This window comes from Thalassophryne amazonica, chromosome 18, assembly GCF_902500255.1.
Source record: "Thalassophryne amazonica chromosome 18, fThaAma1.1, whole genome shotgun sequence".
Lineage (NCBI taxonomy): Eukaryota > Metazoa > Chordata > Actinopteri > Batrachoidiformes > Batrachoididae > Thalassophryne > Thalassophryne amazonica.
In genome coordinates this window covers 57317581-57338454 of record NC_047120.1, presented here as the reverse complement: position 1 = coordinate 57338454, position 20874 = coordinate 57317581, and the positions used below count along the sequence as shown (strand labels likewise).

Sequence of the window (20874 nt, the reverse complement as noted above, 5' to 3'; positions counted from 1 at the left end):
GAGCAGCGAGGCATCAGGTTTTAAAGAAGTGCTGACGCAATACAGCATCATGTTACAGAACAAGATGGAAAAGATGACAACTATTGGTTTTACCTTAAACCTATAATGAGTAACCATGGATTTCTCCTCAAAGGACATCAACTCTACACTGTATGCAACTTTTTTTTTTTTTTTAATCTTAGTTCCAGCACTTTGAAATGCTATCAAGATGGTTCATATAACCTTTGAGATGCTTCCAGGACTTCACGTGAAGAACTTCAATGACTAAAGTCTGAAGGTTCGGATTGCTGAAAAACACAATGCAAAACATCTAAAGCGGTCCAGGCTGATATAGAACACTGGAGTAGTGGATCCAGACTGGACCTTGCACCACAAGCATGGCTCCAACTGTGAGGAAGGCTTGAGGACATGAATACTGAAAGAAAGGCACAAGGCAAGACTAATATTACAAAAACTGCCATTGATATGTCAAAAAGTCTTTCTAGGAGAATGTTCTATGGACATTTAGAGATGCCTGGAAGAGCTCATGGAGTCATGAGGTCCTTGAACAAAGGCATTTGGTGATGGTGACACGCTTGCAGGAGAATGAAGGTCTAACTCTGAGATGATAACTTTTTTTGAGGGCGGGAGGGTATGTGTGTGTGTGTGTGTGTGGTGATGCACTGTCAGATTATGTCACATTACACTACGTGTCCGTCCTGTTCAGCCACGTGCTGGGATCTGGATTTCCCTTTAAGAGTGAGATAAATGAAGTTCATCAGCAGCTCCATGCCTCCCTCAGCTGCAGCTCATCCTGCTGGAATAAAGCAATCTGCCTGCTCCAGTAATTACCCTCATCCGTCTCAGTCGTGTGACCAAAGACCTTAGCGGAACGAGAGCGACCCGGATCTGACAGCGCAGACAACATTCCTCCCGCGACTGAAGCTTCTTTAATTGTGGTGTTTAAATCAAACTTGTGTCTAAATGTCTTACGAAGTAATGTACATAAAAACAAGGTAACTTTTTTTGAACAAATCTTCATATTTGAAGACAGAATCAAAAGGTCCAACATCAACAGGTAAGATATAAGTGTTCGAAAAAAAAAAAAAAAAAAAAGCATTCTGAAAGGCTTCACCAGTCACAGCTTCACAGACAAGCAGAGAGTTTATGCAAGAAAATTAATCAAACGTAAGCTCAAGTCTCCCATGTGCCTTCTAGCAAACAGCAGTGGAAATGTCACATTGTAGAAAGTCTTTCTCTGGCGCCACTCCGCCGTGAAGCCGTATAAACTGTTGATGCAACAAACAAAACCTGCACTGTGCACAGTTTCTCCAAACACAACCACAGAAGCCTGTAACTCCTTCAGACAGATTTACCACACAGTACCACACCTGGATTTCAAAAACAAAACAAAGCTGGATGTAAAGTGATGATTTAATCCTTATACTTTGAATTATGCACGTTTGTCCAATTACTTATGGCCTCTGAATATAAACTGTATAAAAATTCCTAAACCATTAATGCTGTGGTCTTGTTAAACCCCTTGAATTAAAGCTGAAAGTCCACAATATAAGCACAATTTGATCACTTCACCAAAAAAAAAAAAAAAAAAACTTCCATAATTGTCCGAATACTTATGGACCCAACTGTATAATGTGGCACTAGTCGGGGCATCAGTTGTACCTTTCCCATGTACATTCCAAACATTTCTTTTTTTTTTTCCATAAAGCAGACTTTTGATTCAAAACAAGAAAAACTAAAATAAAGACGGCGAACTTTTCCCACTTTCCACGTCCTTCTCCAGCACCGTCTCCACCATCTTGGGCAGAAAAGCTTCCAGAAAATGAAAGAGGTCCTGAACGGCTCCCGTCTTGCCGCCGTTTGGCTCAAACTTGAGCTCGACCCTCGTGCTTTCTGTCTCACCCACAAGCTGTGGCTGAACCCTGAACTCCAAAGGATTCGTAAGCTCCGGTTCTTTTTCCATGATGTGATCCGTGACTCGTGACTCCAGGTCCAAGCTGCCGCCCTCTGCTGCCGAGTCTGATTCTTTCATCAGCTTTGTTCTGATTTTTCTCCTCCCCGCCCACACAGAGTGCTTCTGCAGCCAGTCCCAGTGAGGCCAGTCGGACTTGCTTCTCCTCGACAGCCTCGGCTTTTTGCCTTCAGGCGACATAGAAACGTCGCTACCAGAAGAAAGTGGCCTCTTGGCGCCGGCCACAGGTGTACTCAGCGGGCTGGACTCTATGGGAGGATCCATGTCGTCACTTGTTGACGTGTTGAGCGCGGCCGGGGTCGTGTCCATTGCCTCTGAATCAATCACATTCTCCCCTGACACAGGTTGAGCCTCTCTGCGTGACACGAGGAGACACCTGAGAATGTCTTGGAACACCTTCTCCACAGACGCGCAAACTCTACGAAACCACAGCAACCGGAAACCTTCTCCAGCCACGTGGAGCTCCTCACGCATCCCCTCTGGGAACAATGCGGGTTTGAAGGGAATGCTGATGGTCAAAGCTCCCTGCTCCACCCTGGACTGTGGCGCTTCCCCGTGTGGGGTGAACAGACGGACCAGTCCCCAGGACTTCCCCTTGGTAGATTTGCGCTGATACTGGAGGCTGCGGCAATACTTCTCAGCTTCTTGGCACTCCTTCTGGAAGCTGTTCCGCGATCGTACTGTCAGGTTTCCAGCCACATTGTGGGAGAGCTCAAAGGGGTCCAGGAGATTTAGGGGGCCAAGTTTGGGACTGTGGCTGCAGGGTGTCAGGGGTGTTTGTTCTTGCATGGCCTCCTTGTCTTTAGTCTGGCTGAGGAAGTCTGTGATTGGCAGCACACGCCCCTCCCTCACTGATATGACACTGCTCGCGAAATCAAAATTAGCGTAGAACGAGAAGAAAGCAGTGAGCAGGGAGCCTAAACACAGAAAAACCAAAGATTAAAAAGTCGTATGTATCCACGTCCATGAAAGACTTTGACATCATCAGTTAATGTTCAACAAAAAAAACAGCATCAAAACATTCACTTTCTCCTACGGAACACGTACAACACCTCTACCATGTACACGCGTTAAGATTAATTTAATACAAACATTCATATACTTGCGTAGATAATGGTCTGTACTTTGACATTACATGACTGCCCCCTGGTGGTGGGCATTTCCAGGCTGTAATGTACACCACTGTATCCCAGTGTCTCTCAAACTTTTCCAGACAAAGGTCCACTTAACCATTAAAAAAATAAATAAATAAATCTTGTGGACCACCTAACTCTCCAAACATCCAAAAACAATAACAATTTAGGTATGACTTGAGCAAACAATGTCAAATAAAACATATATGTGCCTATTTATTCAACCTTGCAGTCATTTTTTGAACTGTTTGAGAATCACTTTACAGTTAAAATGATATTCATTTAAAAATATGAAATTCTACAATATACTAATGGACCACTAGGGGTCGTTCACTGACACTATTTTAGAAAGGCTGCTCCACCCATCAGGTTACATGTGGTTACATGTGTTCCGAATCTTTCCTGAGCATTTATTAGGTTTACAGTTCTGCTACCTAGAACCACTGGACAAGAAACTTAGGTTATAAATCAACTGAACTTTACCCATATATATGGGGATCCATGGGCTCTAAACTGGGTAGTGTTGATAAAATAGGTAGCTGACATTTTTTTCAAGGGTGGCAATAAATTGTGCAACGTTTCTACAATGAGTTGGAATGACATGTGAGTCCAGAATGCTCAACAGTTTTAGAAGAACTCAACCCTTTTATTTCCTGTTAATTGCATAATTGCATAATGTTCATTTACTGTCTTAACGTATTTATAAATTGTTTAGGTTCCTGTTATCACATACACACTATAATTGTTTTGTTTTTTTTTTACTTCTGTTTTGTCATTTGATTTTTAAACACACAATGGAAACAAGTGTTTTCACTTTTTTTGTCATCCATGTATTTTTAACACATTTACAATTATATTATGTACTTTTATTGAACATACTAAGCAAAAGCACGCACACACTCACGCTTTTAATACATAAGCTCCTTTCACACCGGACCACCGTACAGTTGCGTAATGCAGCGTACCAACTACGCCGAGCTTATGCAGCCTGACGTGGCAATACACTGAGAGAAGCAAAAGAGGCTGCAAAATGGATGCAAAAAATTAAGCATGTAAAATTTTTTCACTGACATTCGACAGAGCACTGAACGCAGTGCTCTGCGCAAGTTTATGCAACACACCGCTACTGGATGCACGTCTATGCAACACTGCACTACTGTACACCATTGCCTCTGCAATTGTACACTATCCTATGCCACTCTGGAGAAAAATCCTTTTAGTTTTTTTTTTTTTTTAATCAGTACATACCTGCACTGCCAGATTTTATTCATCCTGCTGAACTTTAGCAGTGAAGCTTTAAAACCACAGAAAAAGAGGTGAGCCAAAGCTTCCTGCCCTGCGCGCAACATACGCAGCCATTCCTGCATAATAGATACACAGCACAATGCAACTCTACGCAGGCCCGGTGTGAAAGGGGCTATAGATGATTTACCACCCCCTGCTGGAATGGCGTGTGAGTCCAAAATGTAAATATCAATGTCCATTGTTCAGCGTTGTTAGCTAATGTATGTAGCTTCTCTAAACATATTTGTCCTATCAATGTTTCAATTTGGCGGTGTTCATCCTTAACCCAATATACATAAACATACCAAATGGAAAATGTCAGCTCTCCACAGTTCGTGCATGATCAAAACTGCACGCACAAACAGCGAGCATTTTGTCTTTACTGCATTCTGCTGTAAGCAGGTCCTTTTAATTTGACAAACAGAGATGGTGGCAGAAGACAGTAAAGGCACTTCACTTTCACTTATGGTACCAACACGACACTAAGTAACAGCAACATAACACTTAACTAAACTGACTAAACAAATTGAACTACAAAACACAACAAATCAATAAACACTAACAGCTGTTAAACATGAACCACAATAACAACATTTAAAACCCAAAACTCCCTTGGTGTATTGCAGCACAATGACCTTTGTTTACTGGTTAGATAAAATCGCTAACTTCTCAAAAAATATTTGTCCTATCAACTTTCTGTTTTCAGTGTTTATCCTTGACCCAAAATACAAAAGCATACCTAACGGTAGATGTCAGCTCTCTGATTTTGCTGTGATCGAAGCCATATATATATATATATATATATATATATATATATATATATATATATATATATATATATATATATATATATATATATATATATATATATATATATATCATCCAGAAGATGTGAGATGCTTTCATTATGTGCATTAACTCAAGCAAATGAATGTGGCGCATTCGTGTCATGCAAAAGTATTGACCATCATCTGCATAACTATGTCAATTCAGTATTTTTGTATAGTTCTTCTCAAACCATTATATCACTGAACCCAGGGTCAAATCTACAAACCTGGACTATCTGGTGCAAAATCTCACCGCATCAGGCATCGCCTAGGTACACTGCTAGTCTCATTTGAAAAAGGTTAAATTAGCTGTATTTAAAGTTCATGTAAATTATGTAAAACCATGTAACTGATTACATACAAATACTAAATCTGTAGGAATATCAACTGTCACAGAAAATCTGAAATACAAAGCTAAATAAATGTCAATCACTTGGTGTCAGAGCCTAAAGACACTTCACAGTTCCTGCCAAAATACACTCTTTACGCATATTTCAACAACTGTTTAAAATTAGTCCAAAAATCAAGTTTTGACTCTCTTAAATCACGTTTAAAATGAGCTTAAACATACTCAAACCAGTTTTTCCTTTATGTAGAACCATTTAAAAATTGTTTAAATCTCTATGTTTTTCGTTATTTTATTTAAATGTAAGTTAAGACGTTTTGTCATACATGCAGACATTCGAAACCAGCTCAAAATGACCCCACATGCTCTTCAATACTGGTTGTTTGCTTGTATCATGTATCAAGAATTAAACACAAAATTCCAATTATCTCACTCTGAAGACACTGGAGGTGCACTAACATTGTGTGAAGTTTCGCCAAGATCCAAGAAATGGTTTAGGAGGCGTTGCACTTCCAGTACTGTTGGACAGATGGACGGACATTCCTATATATTCCACTCAAATTTTGTTTGTTCAAGTAAGGGACGAATAAGATAATATCTCATTTAAAGTAGTTTAAAAGAGTTCATGTTTGGTGTTAAGCACTTATATTTGAGGAGTTTGAACAAATAAAAAATGGGCCTTTTTCACTTGCTGAATGTCTAAATGTGAAAAAAAGCACATCCATAATCCATTTTCAGAATGCTCTGTTAATTTTCGGTGGATCAACCCAATGCACATTCGTCTCTCAGAGCAACGAGTCAGTAACTTACAGAGGTCTTCTGTATTCTTGCCGGGTGGCACAGCGATGGGCTGACTGGGAAAGGTGCAGTTCCAGCCCTCAATCACACACTCTTCCTCCTCACCTTTAAGAAATATAACACATGACAAGAGTCTGAAATGAGCTAAAACATCTGTCCTGCCTTAGTCATGAGCGATCTGAAGATGCTGTGCTGCTGATGAGTGAAAAGAAGCAGAAGACAAAGCGCAGAAACAATGCGGCACTTACAGGCCAGGTCTTTGAGCTGCTCTACGGAGAGCAGGACAGGAGGCTCGCGGTTTTGCAGGAAAAAGATGATCAGGAGTGTCAGAGCGTAGTTGTTGAGCAGTGTACCGCCACCGTTGACATTTCCTACACATCACGAAGCAAATGTGATCAAAAGTTGTCAACAAGATTATTTTTTTAAATGACAGTCAAGAGATAATTACGATCAAGACTCTCCCACTGTGTGAAGGAGCTACTTTGGCCAGGCATCGAGGTTTCTAAACTTTTTCTATATTTTCATTTGAACTCTTATGTCAGGTTTGCAATTGTACTGAAGCTGTTCAGCTTTATTTATGAATTTACTTTTGAACTAGACCAGAAAAACTTCAAATTTCATTGCAACTATGTTGAAAAACAAGTCAACGTGATCAGAAGTGGTGTTATACTGTCACCTGCTGACAAAAGGATGAAATTTCAATGTAAACCGAACAAAGTCAAAAAGATTTTTTTTTTAAACAATCTAGAGAATATTTTGTTTTATCCGTGGTACATGAAGGATCATTCAGATGATTACCAGAAACAAATCCAAAAGCTGGGGTCTGTCATGGTCTGGGGGTTGTGTCAGTGCCCTTGGCAAAGGTCATTTAGCACTTCTGTGATGGCAGAATTAGTGCAGAAAAGCAGATTGAGATTTTAGAGCAACATATGCTGCCTCCAAGATGACATCTTTTCTAGAGACATCTATGCATTTTACATCAAGATGAGCCATAACCACAACGTAGCTTGTTTTATGGATTTTTCATCTGACCGTGAGCAGAGGGTCTTTGTAAATGGCTGCTTCTCTGACTCTGTTGTGTTGTCCACAGGCTCACCACAAGGGTGTGTTCTCTCACCCCTCCTTTTTATCATGTATACAGACAGCTGTAGGAGTTCTCAAGACAACAGTTATTTGGTTAAATTTTCTGATGACACTGTACTGTTGTCTCTTCTCCATGGTTCAGAATCAGACCATGGAGCTGCTTTATCAGATTTCATTTGTTGGTGTGATAACAACTTTTTGGATTAAAATGTGTCCAAAACTAAAGAAATGATCATTGACTTCAGACATAACAGCGATGTGGCCAAGGAGTGTATTATACACAATGAAAAAGTGGAACTTGTCACATCATATAAATATTTGGGGACTATTTTTGATGACAAGCTGAAGTTTGATGTGAACACAGACGCCATTGTGAAGCGAGGACAGCAGAGAATTTATCTTCTCCGTAAACTGAACTCTTTTTCTGTCAGGCCTGCAATCCTTTGTTGTTTTATCAGTCTTTTATTGAGAGTCTTTTGTGTTTTTCATTTATCTGCTGGTTTCACAGCCTCTCAGTGAAAGACAGATTATCGGAGTGAAACAAAGAGACTTACACTCTTTTTGTAATCAACAGATCCTCCGGAAGGCTGAAATCATCTTGTCCATGTCAGGTCATGTTCTTTTAGGAGAGTTTTCTCTGCTTCCTTTAGGACGCCGTTATGCGTCCCTGGTGTGTAGAACCAACCGGTTTTAAAAGTTGTTTATACCTTCGGCAATTTGACCTTTAAATGCTCCGTAGGTCTGCCATGTTTTTATTTATTTATTCATGCTATTCATTTTAACTTCTTAAGTCTGTTTTATTTGTTATTATTATTATTATTATTTTTATTGTTGTTATATATTGTTATTTTTTTTTTTTTTTTAAACGGAATGCTCAAATGAAATTGCCCCTTGTGGGATTAATAAAGTTGTTGATTGATTGATTGAAACACATAACAAAGGTAAAGCTGCAGAAGCAGTAGGTACGGATACTAGACTGACCTGCCTGCAGTGTTGATGTGTTTCCAGTAAACAATGTGTGGAGAATTTTGAAATGAAAAATGCACCAATGATGACTCCTGCACCTTAAGACATGTTTGCAGAAAGACTGGTGAAAATACCACCTGACTCGCTTCATTGCTGGTATCCTCAATGCCAAAATGCCTTAAATGTTGTGAGATGGAATGCCAACATTTCAAAGTGGTAAATGCTTTAGGGCCCCAACTTTTTTTGGAATGTGTTTAAGGCTTAAAATGCAGGAACGGATGTATGTTATCAAATTAAATTAAGTTGACCAAACAAAACAAATAGTATCTTTGGCTCACACTGTCTGCAATTAAACAGAAGTGAAAGTAAATTTATGATCACTGTATTTTTATTTTATTTGCATTTTCCATCTCATCCCAACTTTTTCTGATTTTGGGTTGTATGTCTGACGTACGTTTCATGTTTCTTACCAGCTAGCTGCTTCTGCTTGGCCCAATAGCGGATGGTGTAGACCAGAGGCCGCAGCCTGGACTCCATTCCTGAACACAGCTGGAGAAAACGGGTGTTTCTTACTGCCAGTCTAGTCAGAAACACAAAGAGAAGAGGTGTAATAAAAAACTGACATGCTTCAGCTCTGTGTGGTATTACACAAACGCATCGCAGACCTGTCACCTGACCTGTTGTTAATGGTGATGTCCCCCTGCAGGTTGAGCTCACGGTGATGGAATTTTACCACTGGGAGGCGAGCGCTGCTCACAATGTGGACTTTGTGCACACTGGGGACGCATCGTCTCAGGATCGCGGCCACGAGGTCCAGAACCTCAGCTGGAGAAGCCATGGACAGGTCGATGTCAGACAGGATGGAATCCTCAGAGCGACCATCGTCTGAGGTGCCTTCACCCATCTGCAGAGTGCAGGAGAACATGATGTTCTCTCTGGAGAGAGCGTGCAAGCGGTCATATATGCTGAGAATATGTCATATTAGACTGGAAACTGAAGCAGTCATTTTCATGTTTTTATTTTTTATTAAAAGTCTCAACATTTGCTCAAAATATACAATTCCGAGTGAGAAAAAATAATAATAAAATGATACAGGACCTGTTCTCCAGCTGACTTTGCATGAGCTTGGAAGACCTTTGTGTTTTCTAAGTCCAGAAAAAGGTCCAAGTCGCAGGAGCGGACGCCGAAAGTGTTGACTGATGAACCAAAAGGCAGAACCTGGCTGTCTGCAACCCAAACATACATTTAATCTAAGACACAAATATTTTTGTTGGCACAGAAAGTTACCACGAAATAAAAGAAGAGAAGGTCACCTGGGAAAAACTCTATGAACACCTCTTGCAGAAGTTGAACCACTAAACTTCGACCCTTCTTCTCGTGATCTCCCAGCTGAAACTGCTCCACCACATGTTGAATCTGAGCATTTACCTGCAGCACAGAGAACACCACAGTCAGTTCATGACAAGGACACATTTACGTTTGGAACAGCTGTTCTACTAACCACGGTATAAAAATACAACAGTGTGACAATAATGTTGTACATGTAAATCCAAACATTAGCGAAAGATTAACCAAACATTCTAAAACCTAATTACGTCCGCCGAGGACGGAATAAAATCATCGGCATTTATTTATTTGTCTGAGTGTTAGCAGCATTATGTCAAAATTACTGCACGGATTTTGACGAACTTTTCAACACAGATACATATTAGGCCATGGAAGAACACATTAAATTTTGTAGGTGATCCGGATTAACTTTCACTTTATATAAACTTTCAAGGATTACTGTTATAGCAGGATTATGTCAAAATTGCTGCACGGATTTTGATAAAATTTTCAACACAGATACATATTAGGCCATGGAAGACTCCACTAAAGTTTGGAGGTGATGTGGATCCGGATTCTGAATCAAGTTTCACTTTATATAGTCTTTGAAGGATTACGTCAAAACTACTTCACGGATTCTCACCAAATTTACACCACAGATAGATATTAGGGTATGAAAGACTCCACTAAAGTTTGGAGGTGATCTGGATCCGGATTCTGAATCAAGTTTCACTTTATACAGACTTTGTAGGATTTCTTCAAAATACTTCCATATTGGTGGACATCAGAAATCTCTGACTGATCTTGTTTGAGAGTGTGTCGTTGCTTCTGACAGACATGACTCTGCAAACAAAGTTTTGGTCCACTTAGAAATATTGCTACATGAAAGCAAACTCAACCAAGGGAAAGTAGGAATTTTTTTTCATTGTTTGTGACTGGCTGAAACTTAAGTTGCATTAAGCACTTAAATGCTTAATGCAAGGTTCCTGCTATAAACTATGTCTAAGGCATTTATGAAGAGACCAATATACATAAATCTCAATAGGGTTCAGTCGGTATTCTACCCACCAATAATACATATAATATCACTTTATTAATGGTTAAATTAGCTTTTAATACAACTTTATAGTCATAAGGTCATTTAAATGACAGTCAGACTGCATGAGAAACAAAGAACAAATGACAACATAATGCAACAAAACAAACAAAAAACCCTCTTGTGTTTTGTAGTGACACTTGGATAAGTCATATCTGTTACTGTACAAGTTGCTTTTAGTGATTGAATATTAATGTAAAACTGAAAATGTCATGAAAAGAAAGTTATAGTTTAGCATTTAAACTTGACAAAAGTATTACTTATTAAAATAGATTTTTTGGGGAGGGGGGGCACCAATCATTTGAGCTACAGTGGACTGTAACATAAAACAAACTCAATGTAATCCTCAAGCAAACATGGCACTAGCGCCTCCTAGAGGCTATGCTGCTCCTTACACTCATATCTATGACGTGTGACAGAGTACTGGGCTTACAGACACCATCTGACAGAGCTGAAGTTTCAGATGGTCAAAGGCTTGCTGGAGGTTCTGATTGCCAGTATTCTTCTTGGGAATCAACTTGAACTCTTTCTTCTCTCTGGGTTTGACTCGGAGTTTGAGGTACTTCATCTGATGCTCAACGCAGGACAACACTGCCTGAGCGCTGCCCGTGTCGCTGAACTGCACAATGGCATACACTCCCTGCAAGAACACAAAGAACACTTTGGTACGTCGGCTGTAAACCGCTCAGTGACAAGTGTCTCACTCTGTCATGTGTCTAACCTTGTCTTTGTCCATGATGACGTCTGTGACTGGCCCAAACTGCTGGAAGTACTCGGTCAGGTCAGCCTGGGAGGTGTCAGGCCTGACACCACTGACAAACACGCTGTGTTCCTCCTGGGTCTTCCGGGTAGCTCGCACATTGCTCAACGTCTGGTGCTTGCGACCTTTTACATGCTGATCCAAGCTGGCCTCTGAAAGAACCAAAATTATGAAGAAAATCCCTCAGATGGTATCGGGTCAACTCGTATCACTAACCAACTCATAGCACCTAGGACAAGAGTTGTGTTGACCAAGGTGCTACGGGTTGTTGTGCTAGAAGCTGACCAAGGTGCTATGAGTTGCTGTGCTACGAGTTGCTGTGCTACAAGTTGACCAAAGTGCTAGGAGTTGTGCTACAAGATGAGCGATGAGTTGACCAAGGTGCTAGGAGTTGTTGAGCTACAAGTTGACCAAGGTACTGCGAGTTGCTGTGCTACGAGTTGTTCTCCTACACGACCAAAGTGCTACAAGTTGCTCTGCTACAAGTCGACCAAAGTGCTACGAGATGAGCTATGAGTTGACCAAGAGTGCTGCGAGTTGTTAAGCTACAGTCATTTGCCCAGTTCTGGATCACTTTTTTGAAAGTCCCGCTATACGGAGCCATAATGCAACTGAATATCCTTCATTGTGTATTGTTATATTGGGTATTTGGATGTTATTTAGCTGAAAAAGTCAGGATGGAGTAGCCCTTCTACTTAAAGTGTGAAGCCACATTATGTGTGGTGCAAATATTTGCCGGAAATGGATCACTTTGCCCAGTTCTGGATCACGACACTCTGTGTCACTTTGGGGTCGTTCCTGGCATCTGGCTGGAGCCCTTCTAATGCAGAATGATACACACTGTGCCCGAGAACGTGTTTTGAACACAAAATGATCTAAATTATACTTATTAAATGAGAATTTACTTAGTGTCGAAAGGCACTGTTGTACGTTTTTACGAGCAAAAAATGAAGTGTTTTAAATAATAAATAAATGAAGATAAGATAAAATCTATGGTAATAAACGTTCTTGGATTTTGACATCTCCTCCTAAGCTTTTAACCCAATGAAGTGGGGCAGGATAGCACAAGATGCCCCAACTTGCTATCATTTCGAACCTTATATTGTTAGAGATGGACAGCAAAGGAGGGTTTTAAATGTGTGAACAGGGGCGTTGGACTGGGGGGGTAAAGGGTACTATGTACCCAGGGCCCAGAGCATGGGGAGGCCCCACAAAAAACTGGCATTAAATACATTTTTGTGTTGCATGTTATTAATGTCCATACAATTCGTGTTGTAAAAGAATATAATTAGAATGAATGTATAAATGTTGCAAAACATAATTCTGCTCTAACAATAATATTGAAAGATCTCTGAGGGCCCTTCCCACCCCTGCACAGTTGTACAATGGTTTAGTCCAGGCGCACAGGAGACACCACACCACCCCCCCCCCCCACACACACACACAAACACACCCCCCCAAACAGGATCTCACAGAAAGAGGAGGTGTTTAGTAGTGCTGAAACAACTAATCGATTTAATCGATTATTAAAATAGTTGTCAACTAATTTAGTCATCAATTAGTTGTTAAATAACTTTGTTTTACCGCAAATGTTTCGTTTCTTCCATATAAATTAACCGTTTCTGCAGCGTGGCTTTGGTTTGAACCTTGAACCAATCAAAGCAGTGATTTGCAGATTGAAGCAGTAATTCGCAGTTTGAAGCAGTGCTTTGATCTGCGAATCACTGCTTCGATCTGGTGCTTTGTTGATTCAGTGTTTTATTTCGCTTAATCTTAATTTTTCCCCACTAAAACCCCAAAGAGCATACATCTGTGAGTAACATTTACCTTTTTATGTTAATCTGACCTGTTATGGTCTTCTGAAACAGTTGATAGATGTATTTTATAACTTAAAAACGGGACCGATGCTAACGCGTTAGCATGTCTATGGCGTTTTCAATGTTGAAGTTAGCATTAAGTGTTGCAGCTGTCAGCACATTTGTTTTCTGTATAATAATTCATGGCTTAGCATTTGTTGTCATAAAAGAGTCAAATGTATTACAAATTGTAATATTTTATTCATTTATTTGTATTTATATATTATTAATAATAATAATAGAAACAACAATAATAGTAATAATAACTAATAATGCCACAATACAGTTTTAGAGAAATGGACAAAAAGAATTTGATAAAACAAAACAGAAAATTTAAACCAACTAACAATGAACATAAATAAATATAGAAATAACTGTTTCCTGTGAACACCTAGTGACTCTTAAACCTCCACTTCATCCCTGTTTTATTAAGTTTAATGGCAATTTGTTTTGGTCAAACCACATCTAAGCTGTTTTTACACAAGAAAAAAATAAAATGCAGTAAACTGCACATTTGTGTCTTTTTCATGAAAATATCTTATTAAATATAACATATTACACTTTCGTCAGGCCTTTAAAATACTTTTGTGGACTCTTGCTGTAATATGTTGTCAGTGGTTGAGATAGTTGCTGTAGGCATCTAAACCTGATGGAAATCTCTTTGTGGTGTGTCGGTGATGCATGTATGTGCAAAATAAAATAAAACACTACTCCAGGTATGTTTCTGATGAGAATATAACATAACTTTGTTACAAGGTCAAACGTTGATATTGGGTGATAAAGGCCTTTTAATAATAACTCACTTAAAGAAATAATGGCAAAACTCACATGTAAGTAAAAAAACAAAAGGATTAATCGAAAAAAATAATCGACCGATGGACTGATTAGTAAGATAATCATTAGTTGCAGCCCTAATGTTTAGGCTGAAATAAAATATGTCTTTCCTAAAAAAAAATCAAAGTCCGGATTTCAAAAAAGAAGAGAAAAAAGGACAGCGAAAGAAAACTAAATGAGGGAAAGCAACTGCTAACCAAATTCTTTGAAAAGAGAGGTGAGCTTGAAAGCTAGCTATATTGAGTTGGGGGGTCCGGGGGACCAAATTGCACCATTTTCTAGAAAAAGGTGCAATTTGGTGCACCATTTTCTAGAAAAAGGTGCAATTTGGTGCATTCCCGTCTGTTAAAATGCACAGGAATGCACCAAATTGCACCTTTGTGCAATTTGGTCCCCCAGACCCCCCAACTAAATATTGCTCCCCCAACTTTAAAAAGGGTTCTGACTCCCAGGTGTGATCTAAGGTATACATGATTTAGACCTGGTTTGACTACGCATTAGAAATTTGGTGTTTGCATTAATAAAAAAGAATGGGGGGGGGGGGGGGGGGGCTCAATATATGGCTAGTACCTAGGGCCCAGAATTTGGTGCTACGCCCCTGTGTGTGGAGGTGAGATTTCTCCCAAATTACAAAGTAAAAGCCCCCACATTCATGCCCATTCGTCAAGCTGAGATGACCCCCAAAGTACACATGGCTCACAACTACTGACACGAGGCTGCTGCTTTAGTGAACCACAACCAGCAAATTTTCGTGTCGGAGATAAATGCGTGCAGCAATTAAACAGCAAGACATAACACACTGAGATTTTCTACCCAAGTAAGTAAGTATTTTCGCACTCTAGAACCAATGACACTGAATGGTTAACTCACCTTTAATATGTCTTAGAGATCGTCACTTTTACACTTGCAGAAATGAGTGAGTTAGAAAACGCGCGCACACCACGGAGACCGGGATGTTTTGATTCCTCTGCTGATCACAAAGATGGCTGGATCCGGTCGAGCTTGTGGTTGTTTGTAGCCAAAACACCAGTCTTTCTATTGGTACCAAGTATTATCTTATTCGCACAGATTACGATAAACGGCGGCACTGCAGTGATTCGGAACCGGCAATGATCCAGAACTGGGCAAGTGACTGTACAAGTTGATCAAGGTGTTGCGAGTTGTTGAACTACAAGTTGACCAAGGTATTGCGAGTTGTTGAGCTACGAGTTGACCTGGTAGATTTTTAACAGCCCTGTTTACACTGGTCCATCCTAAAGAAAAAAAACATGAAGCTAAGTGTAGTTAGCTTACTTACTGTTTGGTAAATTGACGTTACACAGAATACAGTTAAAGCCTCTCTGCGTTGTTTTTATGTCCCTGTCGAATTCCATCTCACCGTAAACAAATATCTAAAGAAGAAAAATAAACAACTTTGGACCGACTTATCGCTGCAGCTTCTCAAATCTCCCTCGGTTTAGTGGTCCGGTTTATTTCCGGTCCGTCGCTGAAATCCATTCGGGTTTTTTCGGCTCATCACAAAGGTTCTCTTCTGCCCGACGTGTAATTTTACAAGCAATGCTCCAGTATGCAGTTATTACACAGTAATTAAACAGAACGGTAATAACATGCGGACATTAACAGGGCAGATTTCCAACGTGGCCCTTAAGTCCATGAGCCAGGAGACAATTTTGACCTAATCAGTAGCATTTAGATGGCAAAAGCCTCAGTGTACTACAGCCAACACAAAATGTATGGAGGCCATCCCGGGGGTGGCAACTGCGGTCACGTAGGGGTCAATGAACAATTACACAGGGGCCAGATGTTTAAGAAAAAAAAAATAATGCTCTTATTGTATTGAAGTTTATCACATTGTCTGATCATAAAGGTTCCAAAATGGTATAGTTTGCACCATTTATAACTGAATGTTATGATGGAGTTATGGTGCAAAACCATTAATTGACAAGACAATTATTTTAATCCTTAACTGCAGGATCATTTTTAGAAATTGCAGCCACAACTTTCAAATCACTTATTTTGCCAACTTGCAACATGTAGCATTATCTTACATCAAAAGGGGTAATAATTTTTTGGGTGGCCAATTTCAACATCAATTAATTTGTGCTAGAATGTAACTATATATATATATATATTAAAACTAGGAAAACGTTTCTTTTCTAATTGTCCTTTTAGTTTTCTCAGATTATGTGCATTAAAACAGAGAAAGAAAAGCACAAAAACCACCTAGATTAAGCATAAACATTTTTCTAATTTGTTAAAACACTGACCACTTTTATGATCAGTGCATCAGTTCTTTGTAGAACCTGATGCCCATCAGTACTAGCCCTTATCCCTGGATTCCAGGTTACTTCCTCAGCCAAAGTCAAGTACTCATTTCATAGATGGAAGTGTCTTCTCCAAAGACCCTGATGGGTAGCATGTCTCAGCATCAAACCCAGGTCTAGATAATATGTCTATGTCACAGACATGACCGAGCCAAGCTCTTCACCATCTCATTTCCAGTTTGCGGCTTTTTCCCCCACTGGGCAGATTTTTTTTTGTGTCATTTCCAGTTTGTGCCTTTGTCTACCATGAGAGTGAGCTTACAACCCCTGGCAAAAATTATGGAATCACCGGCCTCGGAGGATGTTCATCCAGTGGTTTAATTTTGTATAAAAAAGCAGATCACAGACATGACACAAAACTAAAGTCATTTCAAATGGCAACTTTCTGGCTTTAAGAAACACTATAAGAAATCAGGAAAAAAATTGTGGCAGTCAGTAACGGTTACTTTTTTAGACCAAGCAGAGGGAAAAAAAATATGGAATCACTCAATTCTGAGGAAAAAATTATGGAATCATGACAAACAAAAGAACGCTCCAACACATCACTAGTATTTTGTTGCACCACCTCTGGCTTTTATAACAGCTTGCAGCCTCTGAGGCATGGACTTAATGAGTGACAAACAGTACTCTTCATCAATCTGGCTCCAACTTTCTCCGATTGCTGTTGCCAGATCAGCTTTGCAGGTTGGAGCCTTGTCATGGACCATTTTCTTCAACTTCCACCAAGGATTTTCAATTGGATTAAGATCGGGACTATTTTTAGGCCATGACATTGACCCTATGTGTCTTTTTGCAAGGAATGGTTTCAGTTTTTGCTCTATGGCAAGATGCATTATCATCTTGAAAAATGATTTCATCATCCCCAAACATCCTTTCAATTGATGGGATAAGAAGTGTCCAAAATATCAACGGAAACTTGTGCATTTATTGATGATGTAATGACAGCCATCTCCCCAGTGCCTTTACCTGACATGCAGCCCCATATCATCAATGACTGTGGAAATTTACATGTTCTCTTCAGGCAGTCATCTTTATAAATCTCATTGGAACGGCACCAAACAAAAGTTCCAGCATCATCACCTTGCCCAGTGCAGATTCGAGATTCATCACTGAATGTGACTTTCATCCAGTCATCCACAGTCCACTATTGCTTTTCCTTAGCCCATTGTAACCTTGTTTTTTTCTGTTTAGGTGTTTAGCTTTTCTGTATGTAAATCCAATTTCCTTTAGGTGGTTTCTTACAGTTCGGTCACAGACGTTGACTCCAGTTTCCTCCCATTCGTTCCTCATTTGTTTTGTTGTGCATTTTCGATTTTTGAGACATATTGCTTTAAGTTTTCTGTCTTGACGCTTTGATGTCTTCCTTGGTCTACCAGTATGTTTGCCTTTAACAACCTTCCCATGTTGTTTGTATTTGGTCCAGAGTTTATGTAGTGGCTGCATTCTGCGTTGTGTTGACTCCGCCCATTCGCTCCCCTCGGGACGCAAATTCACGAGCTCCAGCATGGGAGTCGGACTCTCTAACCAGACGGCTAAAACCCAGGGCTCTGGCCTTGAGACCAGAGAATCCTTTTGAGCTGTTGGGAGTGAGGTTTACTAACTACATCTGCACAGCGACACCTGCTGGCCTCCGTTACACTCACCCCCCTAAACTCGCTCCCATCCAGGTACACAGCACCATTGTAGCGGCTGCACTCTGCGTTGTGTTGTTATGACTCCGCCCATTCGCTCCCCTGTGGACGCGAACTCACGAGCTCCAGCATGGGAGTCGGACTCTAACCAGAAGGCTAAAACCCAGGGCTCTGGCCTTGTGACCAGAGAATCCTTTTTAGCTGTTGGGAGTGAGATTTACTAACTACATCTGCACAGCGACACCTGCTGGCCTCCATTACATTTAGACAGCTGACTGTGAACAACCAACATCTTTTGCAACATTGCATGATTTACCCTCTTTTAAGAGTTTGATAATCCTCTCCTTTGTTTCAATTGACATCTCTCGTGGTGGAGCCATGATTCATGTCAGTCCACTTGGTGCAACAGCTCTAAAAGGTGTGATCACTCCTTTTTAGATGCAGACTAACGAGCAGATGTGATTTGATGCAGGTGTTAGTTTTGGGGATGAAAATTTACAAGGTGATTCTATAATTTATTCCTCAGAATTGAGTGAGCCCATATATTTTCCCCTCTGCTTTGTCTAAAAAAGTAACTATACTCAACAAAAATATAAACGCAACACTTTTGTTTTTGCTCCCATTTTGTATGAGATGAACTCAAAGATCTAAAACTTTTTCCACATACACAATATCACCATTTCCCTCAAATATTGTTCACAAACCAGTCTAAATCTGTGATAGTGAGCACTTCTCCTTTGCTGAGATAATCCATCCCACCTCACAGGTGTGCCATATCAAGATGCTGATTAGACACCATGATTAGTGCACAGGTGTGCCTTAGACTGCCCACAATAAAAGGCCACTCTGAAAGGTGCAGTTTTATCACACAGCACAATGCCACAGATGTCACAAGATTTGAGGGAGCGTGCAATTGGCATGCTGACAGCAGGAATGTCAACCAGAGCTGTTGCTCGTGTATTGAATGTTCATTTCTCTACCATAAGCCGTCTCCAAAGGCGTTTCAGAGAATTTGGCAGTACATCCAACCAGCCTCACAACCCCAGACCACGTGTAACCACACCAGCCCAGGACCTCCACATCCAGCATGTTCACCTCTAAGATCGTCTGAGACCAGCCACTCGGACAGCTGCTGAAACAATCGGTTTGCATAACCAAAGAATTTCTGCACAAACTGTCAGAAACCATCTCAGGGAAGCTCATCTGCATGCTCGTCGTCCTCATCGGGGTCTCGACTTGACTCCAGTTCATCGTCGTAACCGACTTGAGTGGACAAATGCTCACATTCGCTGGCGTTTGGCACGTTGGAGGTGTTCTCTTCACCAATGAATCCCAGTTCACACTGTCCAAGGCAGATGGCAGACAGCGTGTGTGGCGTCGTGTGGGTGAGCGGTTTTCTGATGTCAATGTTGTGGATCAAGTGGCCCATGGTGGCGGTGGGGTTATGGTATGGGCAGGCGTCTGTTATGGACGAAGAACACAGGTGCATTTTATTGATGGCATTTTGAATGCACAGAGATACCGTGATGAGATCCTGAGGCCCATTGTTGTGCCATACATCCAAGAACATCACCTCATGTTGCAGCAGGATAATACACGGCCCCATGTTGCAAGGATCTGTACACAATTCTTGGAAGGTGAAAATGTCCCAGTTCTTGCATGGCTGCATACTCATCGGACATGTCACCAATTGAGCATGTTTGGGATGCTCTGGACCGACGTATACGAACATGTGTACCAGTTCCTGCCAATATCCAGCAACTTCGCACAGCCATTGAAGAGGAGTGGACCAACATTCCACAGGCCACAATTGACAACCTGATCAACTCTATGTGAAGGAGATGTGTTGCACTGCATGAGGCAAATGGTGGTCACACCAGATACTGACTGGTATCCCCCCCCAATAAAACAAAACTGCACCTTTCAGAGTGGCCTTTTATTGTGGACAGTCTAAGGCACACCTGTGCACTAATCATGGTGTCTAATCAGCATCTTGATATGGCACACCTGTGAGGTGGGATGGATTATCTCAGCAAAGGAGAAGTGCTCACTATTACAGATTTAGACTGGTTTGTGAACAATATTTGAGGGAAATGGTGATATTGTGTATGTGGAAAAGGTTTTAGATCTTTGAGTTCATCTCATACAAAATGGGAGCAAATCCAAGTGTTGCATTTATATTTTTGTTGAGTGTATTACTGACTGCCACAATTATTTTTGATTTCTTATAGTGTTTCTTAAAGCCAGAAAGTTGCCATTTGAAATGACTTTAGTTTTGTGTCATGTCTGTGATCTGCTTTTTTTCTACAAAATTAAATAACTGAATGAACATCCTCCGAGGCTGGTGATTCCATAATTATTGCCAGGGGTTGTATTAGTCCAACTATCACCTGGTCTCCAATATGTAGCAGTACTAGCAACGGGTCAGGGAGTGTGTGCCTTGGAACCTAGATGGCACCTACCAAGGTGTTCGGCTAATCCATAGCCACTTCTTGAAAGTAACCATCCGTCTACTGCAGCTGAGTGAGATGTAGGCATCCAGCTTTAGCTTTCTAAACACTAAGCCACCTATGTGCTGGGCCATGCTTAGAGAAATATCCCACATGGTCAAAATGTTATTGCTGACATTCCTCACAAT

At 40.6% G+C, this 20874-nt stretch overlaps 1 protein-coding gene across 1 annotated transcript; it reads right to left on the bottom strand.

Annotated features, from left to right (window-relative positions):
• Positions 1-1661: 1661 nt before the first annotated feature.
• On the bottom strand, positions 1662-15743 carry tut1 (terminal uridylyl transferase 1, U6 snRNA-specific). Its single transcript, XM_034193921.1, has 10 exons — positions 15579-15743; positions 11553-11743; positions 11265-11471; positions 9723-9837; positions 9508-9635; positions 9087-9313; positions 8880-8989; positions 6609-6731; positions 6373-6465; positions 1662-2889 (listed from the first exon to the last, which is right to left on the bottom strand). Exons 1-10 carry the CDS (start codon positions 15652-15654, stop codon positions 1736-1738), a joined length of 2424 nt encoding a protein of 807 aa, XP_034049812.1. The 5' UTR covers positions 15655-15743; the 3' UTR covers positions 1662-1735.
• Between the last annotated feature and the right edge of the window lie 5131 nt (positions 15744-20874).

Coding starts and splice junctions, on each gene's coding strand:
- tut1 (XM_034193921.1), bottom strand. CDS start 15,654: ATGGAATTCGACAGGGACATAAAAACAACGCAGAGAGGCTTTAACTGT. Junction 11,744..15,578: donor TAACGTCAATTTACCAAACA/GTAAGTAAGCTA, acceptor TGGTTCTTTCAG/AGGCCAGCTTGGATCAGCAT. Junction 2,890..6,372: donor CAAGAATACAGAAGACCTCT/GTAAGTTACTGA, acceptor TTCTGTGTTTAG/GCTCCCTGCTCACTGCTTTC.